This window comes from Phasianus colchicus, chromosome 13 (genome assembly GCF_987193195.1).
Source record: "Phasianus colchicus chromosome 13, bPhaCol1.hap1.1, whole genome shotgun sequence".
In the NCBI taxonomy this organism is placed as follows: domain Eukaryota; kingdom Metazoa; phylum Chordata; class Aves; order Galliformes; family Phasianidae; genus Phasianus; species Phasianus colchicus.
Window position 1 is genome coordinate 1,083,360 of NC_143448.1, and position 22,629 is coordinate 1,105,988.

Sequence of the window (22,629 nt, forward strand, 5' to 3'; positions counted from 1 at the left end):
CACAATCAGAGCTGCTCCAAAAGTAATGCCATCTACTTTAAGTTATTGTCCCATAACATCAGAGGCAGATGTTGATGGTATGGCAGCAGAGGTCAAATCTTCCCACCAATATCCCATTACATGTTGTTGCCATGTGACAGATGGCAGCAGAAGGGCAGTCTGACAGAATGGTGCCTGACATAGAAGTGCAGATGAGGCATAGAGATGCAACCGAATCCCTCCATGTGAAAAAAAATGGCACCAACATTCACTGATGTTTGCTGAATGTTTATGGCAACCACAGGGTGGATGTAGCACAGTGAGGGGTGGGTGGCACATTTCATCAGTGGTCACCACCCCTAGAGCAAGTTGTTAAAAGTGCAGCATGGAGTCTCTTGTTCATTGACCAAAAAAATGCAGAGCTAATGACAGCACCTATGTTGGAAAAAGTTTTTTTTGTTTGTTTTATAGATGAGAATTTTCTGTCAAACAGAGTTATTGTGTTCTTTGTAGCTATCTGTTGTATATTTCTCAGTGGAAGCTAAGAGGCATTACTTTACAATTTTGGGACTTCAGTTTTGCAGTGGGGACAATGCCAACCAGCCGTTGGGAAATTTGCCCAGATGTTTCATTTCTTCACAGCTGGGCTGTGAAGGTAGACAAAAACTGTTTTCTGAAAAATTTAAGGGGAAATGAATCTGTTTAAAGGTGCAACAGCCTGACAGGAGCCTCTAAGCTCTATCCTAAAGACAGTGCTGTGTATAAAATACTGCACAGTTATTTTCATCATTTTGATATTTCAGTGTAACGTTATAGAAGCAGTACTAATGATGATATTAAATACAGAACGAATGTTCTGAATCTTAAGATACATCTTGTTCCAGGCAGCAAATATGTTCAAAGAAAGGATAGCTGTGAAATTTAGACTCTACAAGAAATACAAATAGTGTGATACTAGATGACATCTAATAAATATATATACACACATTTTTATATAAATAAAAACAGCCATACAGAATCATGACTTCAGTAACTTTTAATTGTCATATGAAACTAACCTTTGTTCTTAGAACACTACTTCTTTGTTATTTTTCCCTAGCTAATGTATTTTTACAATGTTTCAATTCTTCAGCCACGTTTCGGATTGTTGAAGGAATATTTAAAGCGTGGTCAAGAGCATTCACACTTAGAATAAGAAAGAAAAAACACGTTATCTTTGAAATCCTTTGCAGTTCTGTAAGGCCTTTTCTGTCATTTAAACGACCCCCAAATTAGTATGACTTTATCAAAATTAAGATGTATGGTAAGTACCCTGTTCGAAAACAACAATATTTGCACTTAAAACATACAAGTACCTGCCATGAAAAGACCAGAAGACTCATAAACTGCATATTGATTGACTAGGACTGTCTTTTCAAAACAACATGATTTGTTTTGGGCCCATTATCACCAGAGCTGGAGAATTCACAAATTATGCTGACATTACAAATCAAGATTACATACCACTACACAAAAGGCAGTCATTTACTATCAGAATTAAAGTTATATCTGCTCCTGTCCTATTACCTTACAAACAAAGTGAACTGAGATTAACCTATGCAAGATCAACTCTTTGTCCTGGAGGAATGCAGAGGAGGAGCAACTTAGCACAGTGATGTAGGATCCAGACTTCTAATGTCTGGGTTATTGTTACAAGTAACACTAGTTACACTATTAAGCAAGTTATGGATAAATTGCAGTAAATCCAGGATTCACTTGACCATTTTGTAGCACTCTGATCAGATTCCTGTACTCATTTATACTGAACATCTGGATATTCCTATTTTGCTTTGTGTGTTAAAGCTTCCTTGCGTATAATTCTGCAGAAGTATTGTGCAAACCATGCCCAGATCCATTCAGGTAGACGTTCACCCAGTGTGAACTGTGGAGAAGCACAGGGTGATAAGGGAAGAGAGAAAGAAGAAAGAAACAAGCAGATTAAGATATATTCCATTAAATAAACAGTTTCTCAAACTACCACTAAAGTACAATACTTGTTTGAACACAAGCAACTAAAACTTTTAAGTAGTTGAATGTAAGGTTATTTAGCCATTTTGGAAGGAGTGTGTTCACATACTTAGGCGTATGGAGTTTGCACAATGGTCAAGTTCTGCAAATAAATAATGAAGCACTTTGTTCAACAGCAATACTGCCTACTTTCTTTAGTTCACAAATCCTTCCTGTTTCTTGTCTTTACTTTGGAGTAATCCACACTTCAATACCTTCTGGCTCAATCAGCTAGGTAATGTCATAAGGTGATGTAAGAGCCCACCAGCTTCCCCAAAATTCAAAGTCATACAGAGAACCTGCATCCATGTGGCTTTGGTTAAGAATGTGCACTTTTTCCTGCATTATTCCATCTTCCTTACCTACCCCAAAGTAGAAATACACCCCATAAATTAACACTGAGCAAGAAGCTACTCTTGTTTGTAGTAGATCCAATTCCCAATTGTATTCTAATCCTAAAAACAATCATGGCTGAGTGCGTGTTCTTTTAAATGGAATGAGTGAGATAACACTGCACAATGCCTTTAGTCCTATGGCATATGCTGTACTTTTCCAGAACACTGACATAGTTTCATTCAGGCTCCTAAGGAACGAAACAGCTTATTTTTTTTTTCCTGACAAACATTAAGTAGTTTGATGAATTCCTTTACCTCTATTGAATGTTTCCAGTAACCAGGAGTCCTTTTGGATAACCCAAGGGTAGAAATAGCATGACGTGCATACTCTTCAGCAGAAGGAAAAAAGAAAGATCTCTTTGATGTAACACTACTGCATGATACCATTTTTGTAGCAATTACAAATGGGGTTAAACTCTGAACAAAAATTCCTTTTGAAGCATATTCATAATACAATGCTCTACTGAAATAGTCCAAGTAGGCCTAGAAAAACAAAAGCAGAAAAAGATATTCAGTTTTGTTTGTTTTTACAATGAAGTCCAGTGCAGATTTTTATTAAAACTACAGAAAAGCTGTAGCATACTTGAAACATGAAAAAGCACTAGCCTGATATCTGGGAATCAGGATGAGAAATTAGCTTGGCTCAGTCTCATCAGGAGAACAACACTGATGCCATGCTGAAGCTAGGGCTGTGCTACATGGCCATTTCTCAGAGAGAACGATTTGCGAGTGAAGGGGTTTCTGCTCCCAAATGGCCTTCCAAAAACACTGTTGGGAAAACATCATTTACAAATGCTCTTATACCTACTTTAGGAAAACAACCAAAACCAAAACCAAGCAAATCAACCACTCTGAACACCCTAAGCTGTTCAGGCACAGCTAAACAAACTTCCTAAAAAACTTTAGGAAGCTAGAGCAACTTGTACCCTTTTCATTAACAGCTTAAGTAACTGTTCATAGACCATGCTTTAAACTACTGATCTCAGATCTAGATTAACGATGCTAGTTAAAGTAAGAATTTTTAGTAGTCTTCTGGTTTTTGTTCTTTTCCATTCCTTGATGTAGCTCAGGTCTACATACAGGTAGCATCACCAAGGCACAGATGCTCTGCAACAGAGAGATAGGAATCTTAAGACAGATTCCACTCTGAAGAAAATCAGCAAGGAGTCATACATAGCAAGTACTTTCTTCTGCCTGGAGTAAAACCATCTACATTCCTCGCAAGAGCGATCTTGGAATGAGGCTGTTTGAGTGTTGGGTTCCAGCAGAGGGCAGCAACCATCTGCCCAAAGCAATAACCGCTGTGTTGAGACAGCTGGATCTGGAAGAGATCCTTCCACTATTTCCCCTGCTTCTGTGGATTAAGTGGCAAATTATCCTGCCAAAGTTTGCATCCTCATGCACATTCATATATTTAGCATCACCTCTCTGTACCGCCCTATTCACTATTGGCTGGCTTTACCGAGGAATAATTGTCTGGAAGTTCTTTTTCCTTTCTCCCCAGATATTGTACAGACAATACTGTAAGAAGCTGCCTGCTCCACCTTGCTAGTTAGTATTAGCTGAAGCATTGTGGTGTGAGTTTTTTTTTTGTTTGTTTTGCCATAGCTCTCATTACAGCGGTGGCTTGTGCATGAATATAATCCCTCTTGCTACCAAATAATCAGTCTGCAAGTACCCAAGTACACTGAGATATCTCTGCATAGCTCAGCTACAGAAGAGCGAACAAATTCTTCAGCCTTCCAGTCGGTCATAAAATCGCCTCTACTGGCCCATACATCATTCTTCCAAGGTAGATGACATTTCCCCTAGAAGTACAATTATGCTGAAGTTCACACATAACCTACATAGCAAGGTAGGTTCAAAGCCCATTACTGGTAAGGGAAAGTTTGCAACATAACACGTGATATGCAGAAAAAAAAACACCTAGAAAACTTTCTCAGGAGTTCTGATATCCTCTTCTAAATGTGCTTTAAAAAAAAACAACAACAACAAAAACAAAACAAAACAAAACAAACCCCACAGTCTATAATGCTTTTACTCTTCAGTGCATACTATTAAAACATCACAGCCCAACTTACTTTAGAGGCTCCATAGATTGTTAGCATTGGTGTTGGCTGACAACAGGAAGCAGAGGAGACATTCACAATTGCACCTTTCTTCTTCTCTACCATGCCCGGCAACACGATATGCACCATCATGTTAGCAGAGGCAATATTTATGTTGATCATGTCCCACAGCATATCCTCAGACAGGTTAGTAAAATAATCTGGGTACGTATAGAACAGTCCTACATTATTCACTAAAATTCCAATTTCTCTATCTTTCAGGCCCTCCTTAATGGCTTGGTAAGCCTCACGCCCCTTACTGAAGTCAGCTACTATGAAATCTGTTTCCACTTTATAGGTTTCAGATATGTTTCTAGATACAGCCTCCAGCTTCTCTTTGCTTCGGCTGATTAAGATGATATTGACACCACGTTTGGCCAGTTCTTCAGCATATGCCTTCCCGATACCATCTGTGCTACCTGTAATTAAAAGACAAAAAAGTGTCAGGATGAAAGTCAGAACCAGTCCAGTCTTCTATTACAACAGAGATTTTAACTGTAGCTTTATTCCCTTCTCTGAAGATGACATGGCACTGATAACGTTTGTCTCAAACCACAACACTAAAGATAATCATTTCATCAGCAACCTTCTACAATCCCACATGAATACAGGTTTCATACTGTCTATGACAACAGCAAAAAGCTTAAGGAGAGGATGTCAGGTGTGGGACTTAAATTGTTTGATAAATTGAGCAAGGGAGCATGTGATACTCTCACAGCAAAAACAGAACATCGGTTGCACCTCTGTCTACCAGGTCTGCCTGCCAGCTCCATGATTGCTTACACATCCTCATGCGTTCTTATACGTGCTTGGGATATACCCTGCGATTTCTGAGAAAAGTTGGTCTGGGATTCTTTCACAGTCAACACACAGAGTTTACCTATCTCCCGTGGAACTGAATTTACTAAGGTGCAGAACAAGCATCACTAGTCAGACAAATTAACTTGTTTTCACCTTGCAGCTGTGGCCTGACTTAATACAGACCCCAGCTTCTGAGCTCATCCAGCAAATCATATGAACATATACAAATGTACTGCTTCAGTCTCTTACCAGTGACCACTGCCCATCTTCCATACCGCTTGACAATATCAATCTCACCAACCAGCTTTGGAATAACATGAAGCCTGAGCATGCTGTAAGTGTCAAACACAAGAGTCAGACATTTTCTGACTGTGTACCAAGCTCCAACTATAGCCAGGGCCTCAACGTAAAAACTGCAGGAATGACTGATCTCTCTGTACAGCAGGTTGAAGCGATCCACTGCAGCCATGGTGATCAGAAGTCTTAAAAGGAAAAAGACACAGGCAATTATAATCTTCTCTTCAACCTTTTCAAATGCCTGAGATTCAGCAATTCCAAGTGTGCTACACCAGGGAGCGGCAACTGCGAAATAGTTTTCACACCTATCAATGATGATGCAACACAAAAAATAATAGAAGTGGAGCAACTTCAGGAATCAGTCAGCAGTACTTTCTAGCAGAAAAAAAGAAAAAAAAAAAAAAAAAAAACACGATCCCTTTATAATTAGAAAAAACACATTAAATCCTCTAGATGTGAAAATATGGCAAAGGTTCCACGAAGAACATGAGCAACAAATATCAAAATACAGATATAGAGTAAGATCAATTTGATTCTATCAAGCCCATCATCAGCAAGTTTGCTGATGACATTGAGAAGAGTAGTACAGCTGACACCATAGAAGGAAGCATTGTTGTCCAGAGAGCCTGTGCAGGCACAGAAAAGGGGCACACAAGAACCTAATGAAGTTCAACAAGGCCAATTGCAAGGTGTTGCACTTGGGTCAGCACAATGCCAGGAACGTCTACCTGAAAAGAAATAACTGAAAACAGCCCTGCTGAGAAGGATGTGGGGATCCTGGTACATGAAAAGCAGGACACGAACCAGCAGTGTGTGCTTGCAGTCTGAAAGCCAATGGTATCCTGGGCTGCATCAACAGGGGGCTGACAGCAGGGTGAGGGAGGGGATTTTCCCTTTTTACTCTACCCTCATGACATCCCATCTGGACTACTACACCCATGCCTGGGAATCCCAGTACAGGAGGAATATGGAGTAGTTGGAGCAGGTCCAGAGGAGGTCATGGAGATGATCAGAAGGCTGAAGCATCTCTCCTGTGAAGATAAGTTGAGGGAACCAAGTTTGGTCAGCCTGGAGAGGAGAAAGCTTTGGTGAGACTTCACTGCAGTATTCTAGAACTCGAGGGGAGCTTATAAGCATATAACTTTCTATATGGGCAGACAGCAATAGGACAAGGGGAATGGCTTTAAACTAAAAGACAGGAGAGTTAGCTTAGATGCGAGGATGGAATTCTTCACTTAGAGAGCAGGGAGGCCCTGGCACTGCTGCCCAGTGAAGCTGCAGGTGCCCCATTCCTGGAGGTGCCCAAGGCCCCGGGCAGCCCGAGGTGGGGTGGCACTGGGTGGGGCTGGAACTGGATGATCTCCTCCGACCTGAGCCATCCTATGATTGTAAGAAATCGTGGAAACGCCACGTTTTTAGTCCCAGTTCGTGACCCCAGCCCCCCAGCCCGCCGCTCGCCCCTCCTCCCCGCGCAGCGCAGCGGCCCAGGCGTGCTGCCCCAGCCTGAGCTCACGGCCCGGCCCAGCCCCGGCCCTACCGCGCCGCAGCACAGCGATCCCGCGCGCCGACGCGGCGCCTCCGTCACCAGAGCGCCGCCAGCCGCCGCGGGGCCTTATGGGCGCGCACGGCGTTGCCATGGAGGTGGCGGCCGTTGGGCGGCGGCCGTTGGTGCGGGAGTTACGAGGCTGCCCGTCCGCCCGTCCCTTCCTTCCCGCTCGGTGTGCGGCTTCTGCTGCCCGCGGCCGGGCCCGGACGGGCTGCTGGCCTCGGGCATCCACCCGTGTCCCTGCTGCCGGCAGAAGCCGAGCTGCGGGGGCAGGTAAAGGGAACGGAGGGCTCTGTGTGAGGGCTGCAGGTCCCTGTTCTCAGCGCCTCGGTCAGCCTTCTTTGTGCTGCTCTGTGCTGAGGGGGGTCTGCGCCACGTCGGCAGGGTGCGTCCCGGTGAGCAGCCCCACGCTTCATAATCTGCTCGTTCCGGTCTCCTTTGCCTCTGACAGGGCCTGCCGTAGCTTTTGGACGTAGTGTCTGGCGGTAGGGCTGTGAGCCACGCAGCGGCCTGACACGGCTTGTCTAAATCTCGTATCTCAGAATGCTGTCACACAGCAGAGACTTGGACGGAGGCCACGAAGGAGCAGTCATTGCGCCAGAGCTGTTGGGAGAGACTCTGAGCAGCACTGGAAATGAAGCTGCCCACGCACGGAGTGAAGGCTGTCCTGTCAGCAGGGGTGAGCTCTGCCAGCTGTCCTGCTGGGAGGCACAGGGGAGCAGTTACTGAGCTGAGTCCATGCAGCTGAGAAAAAGCTGTTGTTGAGTATATAAAAGTCTGTTGTTGGATTTGTTCTTTCCCTCGCTGAATTCACTGAACATCTTGCTGTAACTGAGGCTTACCGGCCCTTCCCCCCCACCCCCTGCCGACATTCCTTGTTTCTTGAATTTTCTTTTTCTGGAAGTACACTTTATGTATTGAAGTCATACATCCGGCCTTACCTTTAATTTTTTAATTAAAGTCACATTTAAATGACCGTGTACAATCATCTTGTTTGCACTGTCTCTTAAGTGTCAGGACCAGAAGCAAAACTAGAAGGTTCTGAGCAAGAATCTGAAGAGAAAACTATTGAAAATGCAATTGGCCAGAGGCAGAGTAAAGACAGCCTGAATGACTATAGCACTGGAGACACCCTCCAAAAAGTACAAAAAGGTAAATCTGTGGAAGAGCAAGACAAACAGCTTTTGTGTTGAATGATGCACCATTATCTTTACATGTTAAAGTAGTCTTAGCATGTAAATTAGTCCTTAGCAGTCTTGTTTAACTCTAATTGTTGCTAATTACATGTAATATACAGTAGATGTCCAAGATCATAAAACATTGGTGCCAGTATTGTATTCTCACTGTACATTATAATAAGACTTAAGTGTCCTGCCTGACTTTCATATGTAAACAAATGCAATAATTCAGCAGTTTATTTTGTTAGTAGTTATTATTGTATTTTGTCTCCTATAGAAGGTTGAGCTTATTTTAATTAAAAAGATCTGCAAAAATCTTGGTTAGAACGCAACTTTTCTTGAAGTTCATATTCAAGTGCTTTTCAGTATTTCTCTGAACTGATTGGAAAAGTGACACAATATTACTCCACCCATATTGAACTGCAACTTGTTTTCTTACCACAAAGATGTTAAAACTGAAGAGAAAGCCATCAACTGTACATCCAGAGCAGATCAACGGAATGAACAAAAATTGGTTGGTGATCACAAGTCAGTAACTAGCTCATTCAGTCAAAAGACAGAAGAAAAAGGGGGCTGTGTGAGGTAAAATATTGTTTATTGATGGTTTTTATTTAAACCTTGGCATCACTGAAATCAGTAGGAGTTTCACGCACTCACTCTCTACATGTTAACCTTAACTCTGGAAAATGATTTTGAAGATGAACTTGAGATTAATCAATAACTCAGGAATTGTTGATATTTCCAGCATCTATACTTCTTTTTTATTTAGCAAACTACCTTTTAAATGTATGATGTAGTCTATTTAATGGATTTGGACAAATTTCTGCAAACTCTTGTGGGAGCATATTTGACTAATTCTCAGTATGAATTCAAAGAATGCATTGTATTAATTCATCTCAATGTAAATATTACAGTTGTCAGGACAATTTTTGGCAGAGGTATGTGAAGGGACAGAGGCCCTCCAAGTTACCAGGAACTAAGTTGGATAGGTAACTTCATTATCCCAGGCTAATCAGGCTGGCATGCATCAAAATTAAATTCTTATGAGGAATGATGTCAGAAGTGCAATAACTGCACGTGATAATTAGTATTCTTAAGGAACACATTTTATGGTTCTGTAAATTGCCTAAGGATGCTGATGATTTGATTAAACGCTACTCTAAATAGCTCCATGAAAATCAGCGTAATACGCTGCATGTACATTGTGTATAGTAACATACTTGGGCTCACAATGCAAGAAAACAGTATGTTTTAGAGATTTTGCTCAACATTTATAAATCTTTCATTCCTTCAGAGATTTATTTCAGCCTATAGAGCACTAACAGGCTGACAATCATATTTGGTATTGCCCCAAGAACTAGTCAGTTTACTGCATTAGAATTTTGTTCTTCAGCAATATTGACTTTTACAGCATGGTAAGTAACTATATCTAACAGAAAAATCTCTAAAAGTTCATCGTGAAAGGTACACCTTCACTGCCTTTACTCATGGCATTGTTTGTTTTGAAAATACCTGTTTGCCAAGGAAGTCTTACTGTTAAAAGTTTTAGTCCTACAAATACTTAAGACCACAAATGCAAAGTTCAGGCTATTAATAAGGGACTTGGAAGTGGAAAATAATTTTGGATCATATAATATCCATCTATTGCAACATTTCTTTAAGTGGAGGATATCTACTACAGGTTATATTTTGGGTGATTTTTGTTTTAAAAGAATCTAATCTTTCTAAACAGGAAGAAATCTGTATTTTCAGCTTTAGAATGTTTTACTATATATTTTCTTGATGGGTTCCCAATTTTATTCCCTATGCTAAAATTGTGTTTAGCTGTGTAGACTGGCCTCCAAAAACAGTATCCAGTTATTCTTTGTAAAGTTTGTGCTACAGGACTACCACCTCCATGGAACTGTCAGTTCAGTGCTCTCTAGAACAGGATCTCCAATAACCGCAAATTTATCCCTGTCCCTGCACATCGGTAGCCCTTGGCTTCCCTTGGTATCCTTTTCTGGGTTCTCACTTGAATAAATCCTCTCATGAGTAGAATTAAGTAATTACCATTTAACTGATGCTACTCATTTTCTGCTCTGGCATTCCTAGCCAATTAAAGTGGTGTGCTAAAACGTTACCGACTGTCAGTCTTTCATCAAAATGTTAGGTTGATAACTATTGATTTTCTAGTTTGAAATGGTGACTCAGGGTCCTAGGTGTTGCTTATTGACTATACCAGCAGAGATGCTGCACCAAAGCAGCAAAAAATGGAGGAAAGGACAGAAGAAGAAATAACCAGTCTAACAAAAATTCATGCTGCTCTTTTTAAAGAAGATGAACTCTCTCATACCCTACCTACATTCTCTTTTTATAGCAGAAGTAGGAAGAGCCTGGTTACACACTTCAGGCCGGTACGAATGGAAAACAAATCTAAAAAAATCTAGAGCTTTTTCACTCTGAGTGTAGTCTTGTACGCCGTAGCTATTTCTCTTGCATAAAAGAACTATTAATTATTTTGCATTGAAATCTGTTTTATAAAAGATAGCAGAATGTGTGCTGAAGTACTTTTTTTTGCTTCTGCTTCCTATTATTCTTTTAGAATGACAAAAAAGATTCTGCAAGACATTTGTAAGCAGCACAAATTGTACTTGACCCCATCCTTAAATGATACACTTTACTTGCATTATAAAGGTAAGCCATGTACAAGATTGTATAGATGTATCACTCTAAATATTCTGTGTTCTGGCAGGAAATCTAATTTATGGCTCACTAAAGTGAGGTAGGTATTTAAACATTGTTTTAAATGAGAAACATAATTTAATTTGATATAATAGTATAACTGTGAAACAAAATGAGCAAATATGAAGGTAGAAAAATGAACTGATTATAGGCCTTATTCATTTTGTAGACTCATTCAAAAGATTGATAGGAATCAAGAGACACTGTTTTTTAGAAAACAGTAGCCTCTGAGAAGTGATGTCTTAAAATACTGATCTAACTTACATTCATATATTTTATTTTTAAATGTGTTTGTGTAACAAAGTTGTTTACCAAATTTTGGGACTTCTGCACTGACAAAACAACAGTAAACACATGCTGTATGTTCTCAAATACTACTGAAAGTAAAAGTTGCTAGAACAGGTCACCCTTTTCTGATCTCTGAGCAGTTTTTTTTGATTATTCAGGGTGGCATGAGAATGGTTTTAAATAAACACAACATGCTAAACCTATCTTCAACATTTGACTTTATGTTTACTATTTTCTCAGTATTTAAGAATCTAAACTGCTCCACAAGATATAGACCAGAATAGGTACCTTGTAGGTACATTTTCTCCCTTAATGGGCCAATTAAATTGCTAGAAGTCTTACCATCAATTTTAATGCAGGTATTCTCACAGGCTGTTTCAGCAGCACTGGCTTAATGAATTTACGCTTTGAATGACTTAATTTTAGCCAATGCAATTTCAGTTTGAAACATCTTTTTTTCTGCAGGATTTGGCCGCCTGGAGAATCTTGAAGAGTATACTGGATTGAAGTGTTTGTGGCTGGAATGCAATGGCTTAACAAAAATTGAGAATTTGGAGGCTCTGACAGAGTTGCGCTGCCTCTACTTGCAGCTCAATTTAATTAACAAAATCGAAAACCTGGAATCCTTACAAAAGCTGGATTCCCTCAATCTAAGTAACAACTATGTCAAGACTATTGAGAATCTCTGTAAGGACTGCTGGTGAAGGATGTTTTGAGTTACAAGAAGCCCATAGTCATAAAATTTGACAGTAGTTTCATTTTTAAATTATTACTATAATATCCAATACAAAAGTCCACAAGGCTACTATCAAAGAGTAAAATCTGTGTATTTTAGTTTAACAGTTCTGCAGTTTAAATATATGAGGAAACAGAAAACATATAGTTACTACTTAAATACAAAGACCTGGAACAGTTTAGTATTTCCTCCTCTCGGTACTTCCCTGTTTTGCAGACAGGCTGTCAATCTGTGTTTTACCATTTACTTTACAGTTACAATGTGCTTTGGCAGTTGCAGATGTGATACCAAATCTTTTACATCTGTTAAAGTATATATTTTCTTTTATGTACATTAAGAGTAATCTAAACCAGAAGTTTTTGTGTAACTAACTAGTATGAAACATGAATTAACAACAACCAACCAGTGTTAAAACAAATAACTTGAGGTGAAAAAAGCACCTTTGGAGGCATAGCCAAAAAAAACGTATAAGCAGAACAACAAACTCAGAAAAAAGCTACCCATGTTTCAGTACAGTGACGCTGAAAATTCTACTTGCTCCAGAAAATCTTCTGTAAAGCAGTGACTCTCAGCTTTCCTTTCATTGTTTTCTTTCTGTCTGACAGCTTGTCTAAAAGTCCTGAACACTCTGCAGATTGCTCACAATAAGTTAGAAACAGTGGAGGACATACAACACTTGCAAGAATGCCCAAGTATTTCTGTCCTCGATCTTTCCCACAACAACTTAAGTGATCCAAATATTGTAACTATTCTGGAGACAATGCCTAATTTGGTAAGTCAAATACAGCTGAGGGTATGGATTAAGTATATGAGTGAATCCTATGAAGTTGTTTTGTCAAGTAGTCCAGCATGTAATGGGTCTTGATCTAAAATAATTGTTATTAAACATTATTAGCCCTTTTGTAGATTACTTACAGCAACTGTTTTATTTACCATTTGTTTTTGAAAGGTTAGAGGCAGTGCGTATCCAAGTTGTATGCTTTTTGTTTGTTAGATTGTTAGTTTGTTCACAGCTCAGCTTTAAAAATTATTTTTGTGTTTCTCCAGCATGTGCTGAATTTAATGGGAAATCAAGTGATTAAGAAAATCACTAATTATAGAAAAACACTTACTGTTCGACTAAAACAGCTAACGTATCTGGATGACAGACCAGTATTCCCAAAGGATAGGTAAGAAGCAGAGGCATCTTTGCACAGCAGTAAGGCTCAAATGATCCTATGTCTATTTTTTTATAAATATTTTCATGGGAAAAAAAAGAAGACTGATTTAATTTATTGCAGGCAGGTAACTTTCATTACAGTAGAATTATACTAGAGAGTTACATACCTTAAAAAAAAATAATAATAATAAGTATTGAACAGAATTGTTCTACAGAATGTCTGCAAACTGCAGAATCGAGTCATAATTTCAACAGAAACTGAGCAGGTGTCTGGGAAAGCAGAGCCATGATCATAACTCCTGATGAATCTCTGGTGTTGTAATCACTCATGCTTAGATAATATTATTTCTTATGTTGCAGTTTGACTTGCAAGAAAAGATGCAGGTGAAGCCCTGCTCCATAAAGGATTGCCGTTCCTATCTTCCTTTTCTCTGTTGAAAATACTTTGTGCTGTTATAAACTATTTTAAATTTCTCTTCTGTCAGAGCAATGAGCTTTTTGGCTGTATTACAGTGAGCTCTTTTCTTTTCGATAGAGCCTGTGCAGAAGCCTGGGCTGTTGGAGGGCTTGAAGCTGAGAAGGCAGAAAGGGAAAAATGGGAAACTAGAGAGAGAAAAAAAATCCAAGATAGCATTGATGCTTTAGCTGCAATCAGGCAAAAAGCATTGGAAAAGAAGACACAGAAATATGTAGAAGAAAGAGATGCAGGTGCAAAACATGGAAATGAAGGTGCAACAGACATCATAGAAGGTTTGTGGTTAATATTTTAGATGTTTGCCACAGCTTTTCCAGCTGTTGTGATCTACACCAGAGAAAGCAGATGCTAGTCAGGGCAATAATAGTTGCAGTATTATTTACTGCAATTATAATTTATTATAAAATATATACTGCAATTATAAGTATTCATGAGTGGAGGTCGGTAGCAACTGAAAAGCTGTATTTCCCTAAGATGCAGAATGGAGCTGGATTCAGGCACTTGGGGGCTCCAGCACAACCCCACCTTAACCAGAAGTCCACTTCCAGGTACCCCTGTGCTGCTGTTTTAACTGTAAGTGCTTAAACCTAGAGCCTATCCGCTGCAGTGGTAATGCAGGGAATTTGAGGAAGGTCTTTAATTACTTAAGGTTTCATTTACTGCCCTTTTCTATGCCACTAATTTTTCTGTCACATTATTCAAGATAGAATAAATTTATAAGTTTATGACCACTGATAATCCACAGCCTAATGTTTTCAAGGACATCATGCATGCTTCAGGATAAACAAGACTGAAGCCAAGTGATAAGGGAGTACTACCCTGTAGAGAAGTATTTGTGTGGTACGTTTTGACATTTTACAGGCTCTGAAGTCAGACATGGTTGACTAACAAGTAGAAGTTTTGCAATAAGCTGGTAGATTGCATAAAGTAGATGATAACTTCAGCAGTTGATACTGATCATCAAAATGTGCAAGCATATATTTTAAATGTGGTGAGTCCTCTCAAATTTAGCATAATTAGCATTATTATTTATTGTATTGCACTCTCTAGCTGAGATCTTGCTGGAAAACTGTAGTTGTAGGGGAACTGAGATGGGAAAACCCACAATGCTAGGAAGACTGCTGATTTGTGAATAGCTGCTCAAGCAACCAGGAGCTTTTGATGTGTATTTTGGACTATGCTATTAAGACCATATGCAGTTTGGATATTTATATAAGTAACAATAGATTAACTCAGCAGTGCTAATGAACTCATTTCTTCTATAGGAGCATCTGCAAATTCAGGTAACGATGAAAATTACAGTACATCAGAGATATCAAATTTATCAGAACAGCAAGAAACTCAAGAGAAGACAGAGAAATTTGGAAACGAACATTTTGATGCTCATGATGATGTGATAACACTCCTAACAGGCAGAGGAGATAACACTGACTTCCCATCTGGAAAGATTTCTGAAGGTGCACGTGAATCAAATTCTTACAAATGTTCAGACTTCAACAGAAAGATAGATGGTAATGTACAGAGTGAAGAATCAAACCAACTGGAGAAGTACAGATGATAAGCCAAACAGACTCAGTGTAGCTCCCCTTTCCTGTGATTCCAACCAACTGATTCATAGCTAAGAACATTCTATTAGATTTCCATAGCAATGGGCTGGAAAGCAAGTAATTCTGGATAAAATATTATTTTAATATTACAAATAAAACTATTCTGAGTGCCCAGTCTGCAGCTTCTGATAAATAAAAGTGGAATTCTACTTCTCATATGTGCTAAACATAATGACAGTATAGGAGAGCTTAAAAGCTTCCCTGGCTCCCACAGACTGTATGGTATTTCTTCCAGCAAAAGCTGGGCATCACTCAGAGACAGCTCTGTGCCTTCACACACAGAATACTTTTTTTTTACATGAATATAGGATTGCATTATTGAAAAGTACAAATATTTATGAAATGTAAAGGGGACCAAGGTTATGACAAAGCACTGGATTTGGCTGTTTGCCTGTACAGTGCTCACTGTTGCAGCATACAAAGTCTTTTATTCAGCTAGTACTCTTCAACTAGCTATCTTTATTTCTTAGATCTTCCAAGAGAGAAGACAGCTTCTGAAAGGGCTGTGGTTCCTGAACTGGCTGAGTATGCTGAAATCAAACAGATCAAATGTGAGACACCAGAGAAACTTCGACTTGATGTATGTATTAGATTCAAGTATTAGATTCAGATTTTGGTTTGGTTGTTGTCTATTCCCAAATTAATTCCTTTTACATCCTGGCTAGATAAAACATATGGCCAGATTTCCAAGAAAGGCCCACTATTAGGAAAAGTAGGAGAAAAAAAAAATTAAATGGAAAGAATTTTCTAGTGTTACTGAAGTCTGTTTTGTCCTTTGGTTATTAGACAGCCCAAAGTTGAACTTCTAAGTCTGTGAATTCTCTGTGGAGAGAGTTAGCAAGGGCCTTCATGTGAAAAATAGAAATCACAATAGAAAGAATCTAGGGAGTAAATATGTCCTTCTAAGGAAAAGTTCAATGAAGTATTCATTTGAAAAGAGAAACAATCATAGGAAAAACATAAGGAACACATAGCCACCCAATTATTGTCAACATTAGCTGGTAATATTAGATCACAGAATCACAGAATGGCCAGAGTTGGAAGGGACCTCAAGGATCATGAATCTCCAAACCCCCTGCCACATGCAGGGCCACCAACCTCCTCATTTAATGCTAGACCAGGCTGCCCAGGGCCCCATCCAATCTGGCCTTGAACACTTCCAGGGATGGGGCATCCACAACCTCTCTGTGCAGCCTAATATTAGATATTATAATTAGTTCTCAAAATAAAACTTACAAGCATATTTCCAAGAAAAGCAGTATTTGCATGTTTTGGGTAGGTAATAAAGGATTAGCATTTCTAATGTATTCTTGTTTTCTAAGATTTCTATCTGATGTTGCAAACATTTAAGCATTTCATCACATTTAGCCACAAAGACATGTGTGACCACTGAGAAATACAGTTTGAGCGCAAGGAGTATTATTTAATGTATTCTAGTTACTGCCAGTGCCAGATTATGACACAACTGCAAACTGTTGAGTTTACGATTTTCCAGAGTACTTAATATCTCTTGTGCAACATTGCTAAGTAAATTCTTTCTGAAATGCTGTAGAAAAGTCAGTTACATCTCTTCTGTGCTCTTAATGTTCTAGGAAAAAAAACCATCCTATTACTCTAAGGCTCAACTCATTGTTTCAGTAAGGGCTTATTGCTGCATCTTCCTATTCAGGTGTTTTTGATAATAGAGTTAACAAGGATAGTGGAGAGAACTGGCAGCAATTCCAAGTATATACAATATGATTTTCATAAGCAGAACCCTCAGGGCTGAAATACAAGCTCTTTTCTTGGTGCTGTATGGCACCATTGTGTAACACAGTATAAAAGAAATGCTTCAGCATGCCTACATTGAGTTTTTTTCATCACATAAGAAGTAGGAATATTGTAATTCTACAGAAGGGGAAAAAAACCCAACAAATCTCATACTAATACACATTTCAGTGTTCTATGCTATGCTGTTCTACAACCGATATTTAATGTCAGGAGCTTCTGGCAGCAGCCTCCAATACTTACGCTATTGCAGATTTTCCAGAGACATTTAGCACTGACATAGCAGGGGATGGCTTTGAAGATGCTGTAAATGAGAATTTCAGAAGAAGCACTGTACTCTTTATTCGTATACTGGAGTCCGTGGATGGTCTCAGTAGTAATACAAGTGAGAAGAGTGGGGGAAGATTTATAGTGCAGTGGATCTGACGTCCCTCTGTCGAGCAGAAACAAGTCAAACGTGCACAAACTGGTTTTCATGCATAATCTTCGGCAGTGTTTGAACTAACAGCTATTTTCCTTCTGACACCAACCTCAATAACTCCAAATCTTAATGCATGCATTTTTCATTATTTTATTCTAAAACGATGTGAATTCAGGACATTACTAGCCACAACCACATCAGGAAACAGAAGTTTTGTTTTATTTCTGTAACAGTCTTCACATACAAGACTGTGCAGATCAGATGATCCCGATGCTGCTGTGCCAAGTGAATAGCTATACAAAACCAGTCAGCTCTAAAACAGTACTAAAGGAGGTGCTTTTACCAGCATTAGCCTGCATTGAGAAATTGCTAGAAAGGTATTACATTCTACCTGACAGTTTGTATCTTACCCTCTATTTTTGCTTTCATTGTCAGCAACTGGCATGTGATTTAGAAAATGTTTTCTAATGGAAACCTGAAAGAACTGATCCTGTCTGAGGGAAAAAATTCTCAGCAAGTTTCCAGTTCCATTTCCTTAATTACATGGTATTCGCAGTAAAACATTGTTTTATTAGTTGTATTTATGTTAACAGAATTTACTGAGAAATTGTTTCAGAAAGTCAGAAGATCTTGTTTTGGCTTTTACCAAAAAGATGAATTACAGTTAAGAGTAAGTCTATTGATAGATAAGAGACAGGCAAGAGACGTAAACCACATTTCCTTTTAAAATCTTGTTAGCATCTTCTTGTCTATCTATTTTTCTTCCTCTTTTTCTTTTTGCTTTTTTTTTTTCCCCTTTTTTTTTTCATAGTCAGAATAGTAGAAAAGAGCATTCCACTTGGCATTAACGCTTTCCCATTTACTATTTCTGGAAACAGATGAATTGTTTGTTTCCCACATGTTTAACACAGAAAACTGTCGTCTTGGACAGCATGACAGTCCAGTTTTTCTAGTTGCAGCCCCTTACCTGTAACAGCACTGTATTAAAAATATTCCCAGGGAGATAAAGATGTCATATTTTATTCACTTGAGCTAACTTCTCCCACTGACTTTGTGATTGTCTTCAGGAACTACCTGATTTAGAAGACATAGATGGAAAGGAATTGACTCCAGAAGAGGAAATCTTTATTCAAAAGGTAAGATCCTTAATTGTATCACTGAAGTTTGCCTCGCTGATGTTTTGCAAAAGGAAGGTAATCTAAGTTGTGAAATGCTGTTTTGGGAGATACAATCAGTTGTGTATTTATAAACTAAAATGGATGTTTAGGCAGATCTTCTTTATCCTCTTGTAAATTTTCTTTTAATTTGATTTTTTTTTAATTTTGCATTGCAAAAATTGGAGAATGAAAAACTAAAATCAAGAAATGTGACAGTTAAATAAACTAGTTTCTTATAATATAGTTTTTAAATGAAGATTATTCATAAAGTATACTTCACTAGTACTAATAAGCTGCAAAGGACTGAATAGGTTGTCCAGGTAGCCTACTGCTGAACAAAAGCAAACCTTTCAACTTAAAATACGAGATCAAAACTCTTTTGCTTCGCTTTAAACTGTAGAGACACAATGCAGTGCCAGTCCACTTGGTCCATGCTCTTATTAGCATGATCAGACTAATCTGTTAGACAAGGCTATAGACAGAAACAGAAGAGGAAAAAGAAAAATAAAACAACAAAGATTAAAAGCACAGCTTTGATTCTTGTGCTGATGGGGGCTCATACCTGCTGTGCTGGAAGTAGGCTGATAGAGTATGCAGTTCTGCAATAGCTTGGAGGGACTTGTAAAATTTTGTGTAAGGCATGGGTTTCATTTGCTCTTCTGGTTACATGCTGTACCGATGTTGCAAAATGTCTTGGCCAACAAAGCCTCCAGTTAAATAGAAGATAAGAGAAGGAATAGAGCAGAGAACAAAGAAGATTAATAAAGCATGTGTTGGCAACTCCCCTACTCCCCAAGGCATTTGGTTCTTAAATGCAGTTAGTTAAAGATGTCAGATCCCTCTGTTTGGCCAGTGTCTGGTAAGTCCTAGCAAAGTTCAGTATATTGTGTAAGTAAGTCATGCAAGCACTGCTCACAGTGGTGAAATGTAGACCTCTTGGTCTTGGTCCTACTGCTCTATTGCCTAAACCCTCCACTTCAGAATAAATTTTTTAGCAGAATCACAGAATCACAGAATAATTAAGGTTGGAAAAGACCTATAAGATCATCCAGTCCAACCATCCACCTATCACCAATGGTTCTCGCTAAACCATATCCCTCAACACAACATCCAAACGTTCCTTGAACACCTCCAGGGAAGGGGATTCCACCAACTCCCTGGGCAGCCCATTCCAGTGCCTGACCACCCTTTCAGAGAAGTAGTATTTCCTAGAAATCCAACCTTAAATTCCCGTAGCCTCTTAATTAAGGTCATTTCCTGAGCACTGGAAGTGTCAAAGTTAAATTCTTGTTGTGATTAAGGTAAAATAATAGATCTGAGCCCATGAATCCTCTTGCCCTTGTCAGTGACTTGCTCTTGAAGTATATACTTTTGGGTTTTTGTTTTTATTCAGTCTGATATAAAAAGAAATTTGTGTTCAGGTTGGCTCAATACTAACCAGCATGGTGTAAATCAAAGGGCCGCGCTACTCTGGTCTACTCGATTAGGATCCTCTGGTTTTTTAATATAATCTTTATATTCACTTTGGTGCAATGACTTGGAAAAGAAAAGACTTCTAGAGACTGAATTTCTATTGCTATTGCTGAATTGCTGCTATATGATATTTTCTTTTATGAATGATTAGTAGCTTATGGTCAGCTCACAGCTAATGTGTGACGTAGTTAACCCAAGATCAGTTTGCAGAACAAAAACACAGAACTATGGTTATGAAGCAGATCTTCAGTACATTTTGGCAGAAAAACACATCAAGACCAGCAATGTATGGATCCAAGAGATATTTACCTATTTTTGTTGTTACATCTAACATAATAATATTTTCAATTACATTTTCTACCTTTGCAGCAAGAATATCACCGAAAGATTGAAATAATTTCTGAAATGACAAATGATGGTGATTCTGCATTAGAGGAAAGCAATAAAACTACATTTGAGGATTCAATAGGAGAAGCTGCAACATCCATTTTTTCAGATGTGCGTAAGGTCTATAAAGAGCAAGAAAAGGAGTGCCTTAGACCCCTTGTTAAAGAATTCTTTACAGAGCCTTCTTATTCAGAGAAAGACAAACCAGCTAAGCCCAGTAAAGTCTTGGTACAGGAGATTATCACCCAACCTACTGATAACCTACTGTTGTCATCAGTCTGCAGTCAGGCAGATGTCCCCAGCCAATGGGAAGGGGACAGGAAGATCACCATTGCTTGCTCTGGTAAGATAACAGCAATGCAATTAATCATAGAGAAAAACGGGTGGCACATATACGTTAACGTTAAGCTTGTGTTGAGCTCTTGTGGAAAAAAAAAAAAAAGTCCACAATATTACTTAACAATCACCTCTTCTTTTTATTTACATAGGAATCCCAATCAATTAAAAATTAAAATGTTCTTTTTTTTTTACATGAGTCATTGCTGAGTTTAATCTAAATGGTTTTTAAAAACTGGGCTCTACATTTCTGTTTCCAGAATTAGAAATCACCAGCGAGTTTCACCTGCCTTTAACTTGCCTTTTAACAGAGAACAGTAGTGATGGAGAAGTACAGTTGCTGACTGAAGGTGAAGAGTGTTCTCATGAACCCCATGATGACATGGACAGTGAGAGGGGATTAAACTGATGGCTTTCAATACAACAGATCATATCTGGAGCATCATGCCTGGCTGACCGCGTACAGTTGTTCTCAAGATGCAAAGTTCAGCAATGGAACTGCTTGTTAAAGCAGACCTTACACTTATTATAAAAACCCATTGCCTTAAACATGAGTGTTTCAGTCATTCAGAACTGATGTTGCTCCAACACATGACCTTCAGGGCAGGTAAGGAGTGCCTCATGTTCCCCCTTCCAAATGTGCTTGTCTCTTTGGGGCAGCTTTCCAGCTGCACTACCAGTAAAAGTGAGGGCACTTCAGTTTAAAGGTTGAATTCCACTCTGTTCTTTCTTTTTCATTGCATCCTTCCAGAAATCTTCTGTTTCTTCTGTAACTTATGGTTTGTTACTTAGTTTCAATCCATATTGTAACACATTTCTGTCATTTGAACGAAATAAAGATTCTACTTGTAAGCTATCATCTCATCAATACACGACATACTGGGTAGACTTTAATGACAAACCAAGATTTTAAGGGTCAAATATCCAAAGACACTGTGATAGTTTACACAAAAACAAATGCAGAAATAATGTCCGAGCATGGAAAATATGATTTTACCTTTTAAGGCAATCTGTGCTGGAACATCTACTGATGACTGCCATTTTAATGTTTTTTTCTTTTGACAAAAGATGAAACAAAAATAGCCAGCCAGTCAGTGGTAGATAAATTTGGTATGAAAAGCAGACTAAAGGAATTATTTGTTCAGTAGCTTCTCTTTTATTCTACAGTGGTAGTTTTGTGCCAAAGTGCAGTGGAAGAGCAGCAACTCCTGAAGGGTTCTATTTCCTCACACCCCCCCTCCTTTTATTTTTTACTTTCCTTCTGATGTAGAGAACAAAATTCAAGGAAGTGAGAATCACTGGAGGGTGGTGCTTCCTCTGTACACCACAATAACAACAGTAATAGTAATAATAATAAATAATAATTTGAAGAAATGGCCAACTCTGGGCCAATTCTGTTGCTGTGGCATTCTTGCTCACATTTTCCTAGCATGAAAGTGGTTATTGAACACTGCTAAGTGGCAGGATAATGGAGGTGGCTTCACCCTCACAAACTGACATTATGATAGAATCAACAATGGCAATGTGAGGAGTTGAGATGACTTTGTTAAACCAAGTTTAGCTGAATGTCTTTTCTCATATTTGTCTAAATCTGTGATAATTTGTAGTAAACAGAATGGAACAGACTTTGCAGGCATGCACACTTCAAGGAAAAGTTACTATGCTTTTGTTGAAAGCAGTTAGGGTTTAGGTGCCATCTGGTGGTGAGAGGACTGCTGCTAACCACAAAGCACAACCATGGCCAAAGGA

General features: G+C 38.9%; 2 protein-coding genes across 10 annotated transcripts; one reads left to right on the forward strand and one right to left on the reverse strand.

Moving 5' to 3' along the window:
* Nucleotides 1–997: 997 nt before the first annotated feature.
* On the reverse strand, nt 998–7,339 carry HSDL1 (hydroxysteroid dehydrogenase like 1). 3 transcript variants are annotated; one of them, XM_090149697.1, is made up of 6 exons: nt 7,164–7,339; nt 6,431–6,694; nt 5,579–5,811; nt 4,502–4,947; nt 2,676–2,903; nt 998–1,900 (listed from the first exon to the last, which is right to left on the reverse strand). In XM_090149697.1, the coding sequence occupies exons 3-6, from the start codon at nt 5,796–5,798 to the stop codon at nt 1,799–1,801; spliced, it is 996 nt and encodes a 331-aa protein (XP_090005823.1). In that variant the 5' UTR covers nt 5,799–5,811; nt 6,431–6,694; nt 7,164–7,339; the 3' UTR covers nt 998–1,798. The 3 variants fall into 3 exon arrangements, with proteins under 3 accessions (XP_090005823.1, XP_090005824.1, XP_031470818.1); XM_090149698.1 differs by lacking the exon at nt 6,431–6,694 and having other exon boundaries at nt 5,579–5,661; XM_031614958.2 differs by lacking the exon at nt 6,431–6,694.
* Nucleotides 7,256–21,736, forward strand: DNAAF1 (dynein axonemal assembly factor 1). Of its 7 annotated transcripts, none has more exons than XM_090149694.1 (14): nt 7,310–7,567; nt 7,715–7,851; nt 8,184–8,324; nt 8,797–8,932; nt 10,935–11,026; nt 11,828–12,049; nt 12,704–12,870; nt 13,146–13,267; nt 13,793–14,007; nt 14,998–15,243; nt 15,810–15,919; nt 18,595–18,663; nt 20,527–20,887; nt 21,192–21,736. In XM_090149694.1, the coding sequence occupies exons 2-14, from the start codon at nt 7,716–7,718 to the stop codon at nt 21,287–21,289; spliced, it is 2,115 nt and encodes a 704-aa protein (XP_090005820.1). In that variant the 5' UTR covers nt 7,310–7,567; nt 7,715; the 3' UTR covers nt 21,290–21,736. The 7 variants fall into 7 exon arrangements, with proteins under 7 accessions (XP_090005816.1, XP_090005821.1, XP_090005817.1 ...); XM_031614957.2 differs by having other exon boundaries at nt 7,322–7,445; XM_090149693.1 differs by having other exon boundaries at nt 7,336–7,445; nt 7,624–7,851.
* Nucleotides 21,737–22,629: the final 893 nt, after the last annotated feature.

What these genes read in the sequence shown, in the direction of transcription:
- HSDL1 (XM_031614958.2), bottom strand. Translation starts at nt 5,798, where the DNA reads ATGGCTGCAGTGGATCGCTTCAACCTGCTGTACAGAGAGATCAGTCAT. An exon ending in CAATCTATGGAGCCTCTAAA is followed by an intron (nt 2,904 to 4,501) that starts GTAAGTTGGGCT and finishes TTGTTTTTCTAG; the next exon opens with GCCTACTTGGACTATTTCAG. An exon ending in ACTGGAAACATTCAATAGAG is followed by an intron (nt 1,901 to 2,675) that starts GTAAAGGAATTC and finishes GCTTCTCCACAG; the next exon opens with TTCACACTGGGTGAACGTCT.
- DNAAF1 (XM_090149690.1), top strand. Translation starts at nt 7,262, where the DNA reads ATGGAGGTGGCGGCCGTTGGGCGGCGGCCGTTGGTGCGGGAGTTACGA. An exon ending in ACTTTACTTGCATTATAAAG is followed by an intron (nt 11,027 to 11,827) that starts GTAAGCCATGTA and finishes TTTTTTCTGCAG; the next exon opens with GATTTGGCCGCCTGGAGAAT. An exon ending in AGGAAATCTTTATTCAAAAG is followed by an intron (nt 18,664 to 20,526) that starts GTAAGATCCTTA and finishes CTACCTTTGCAG; the next exon opens with CAAGAATATCACCGAAAGAT.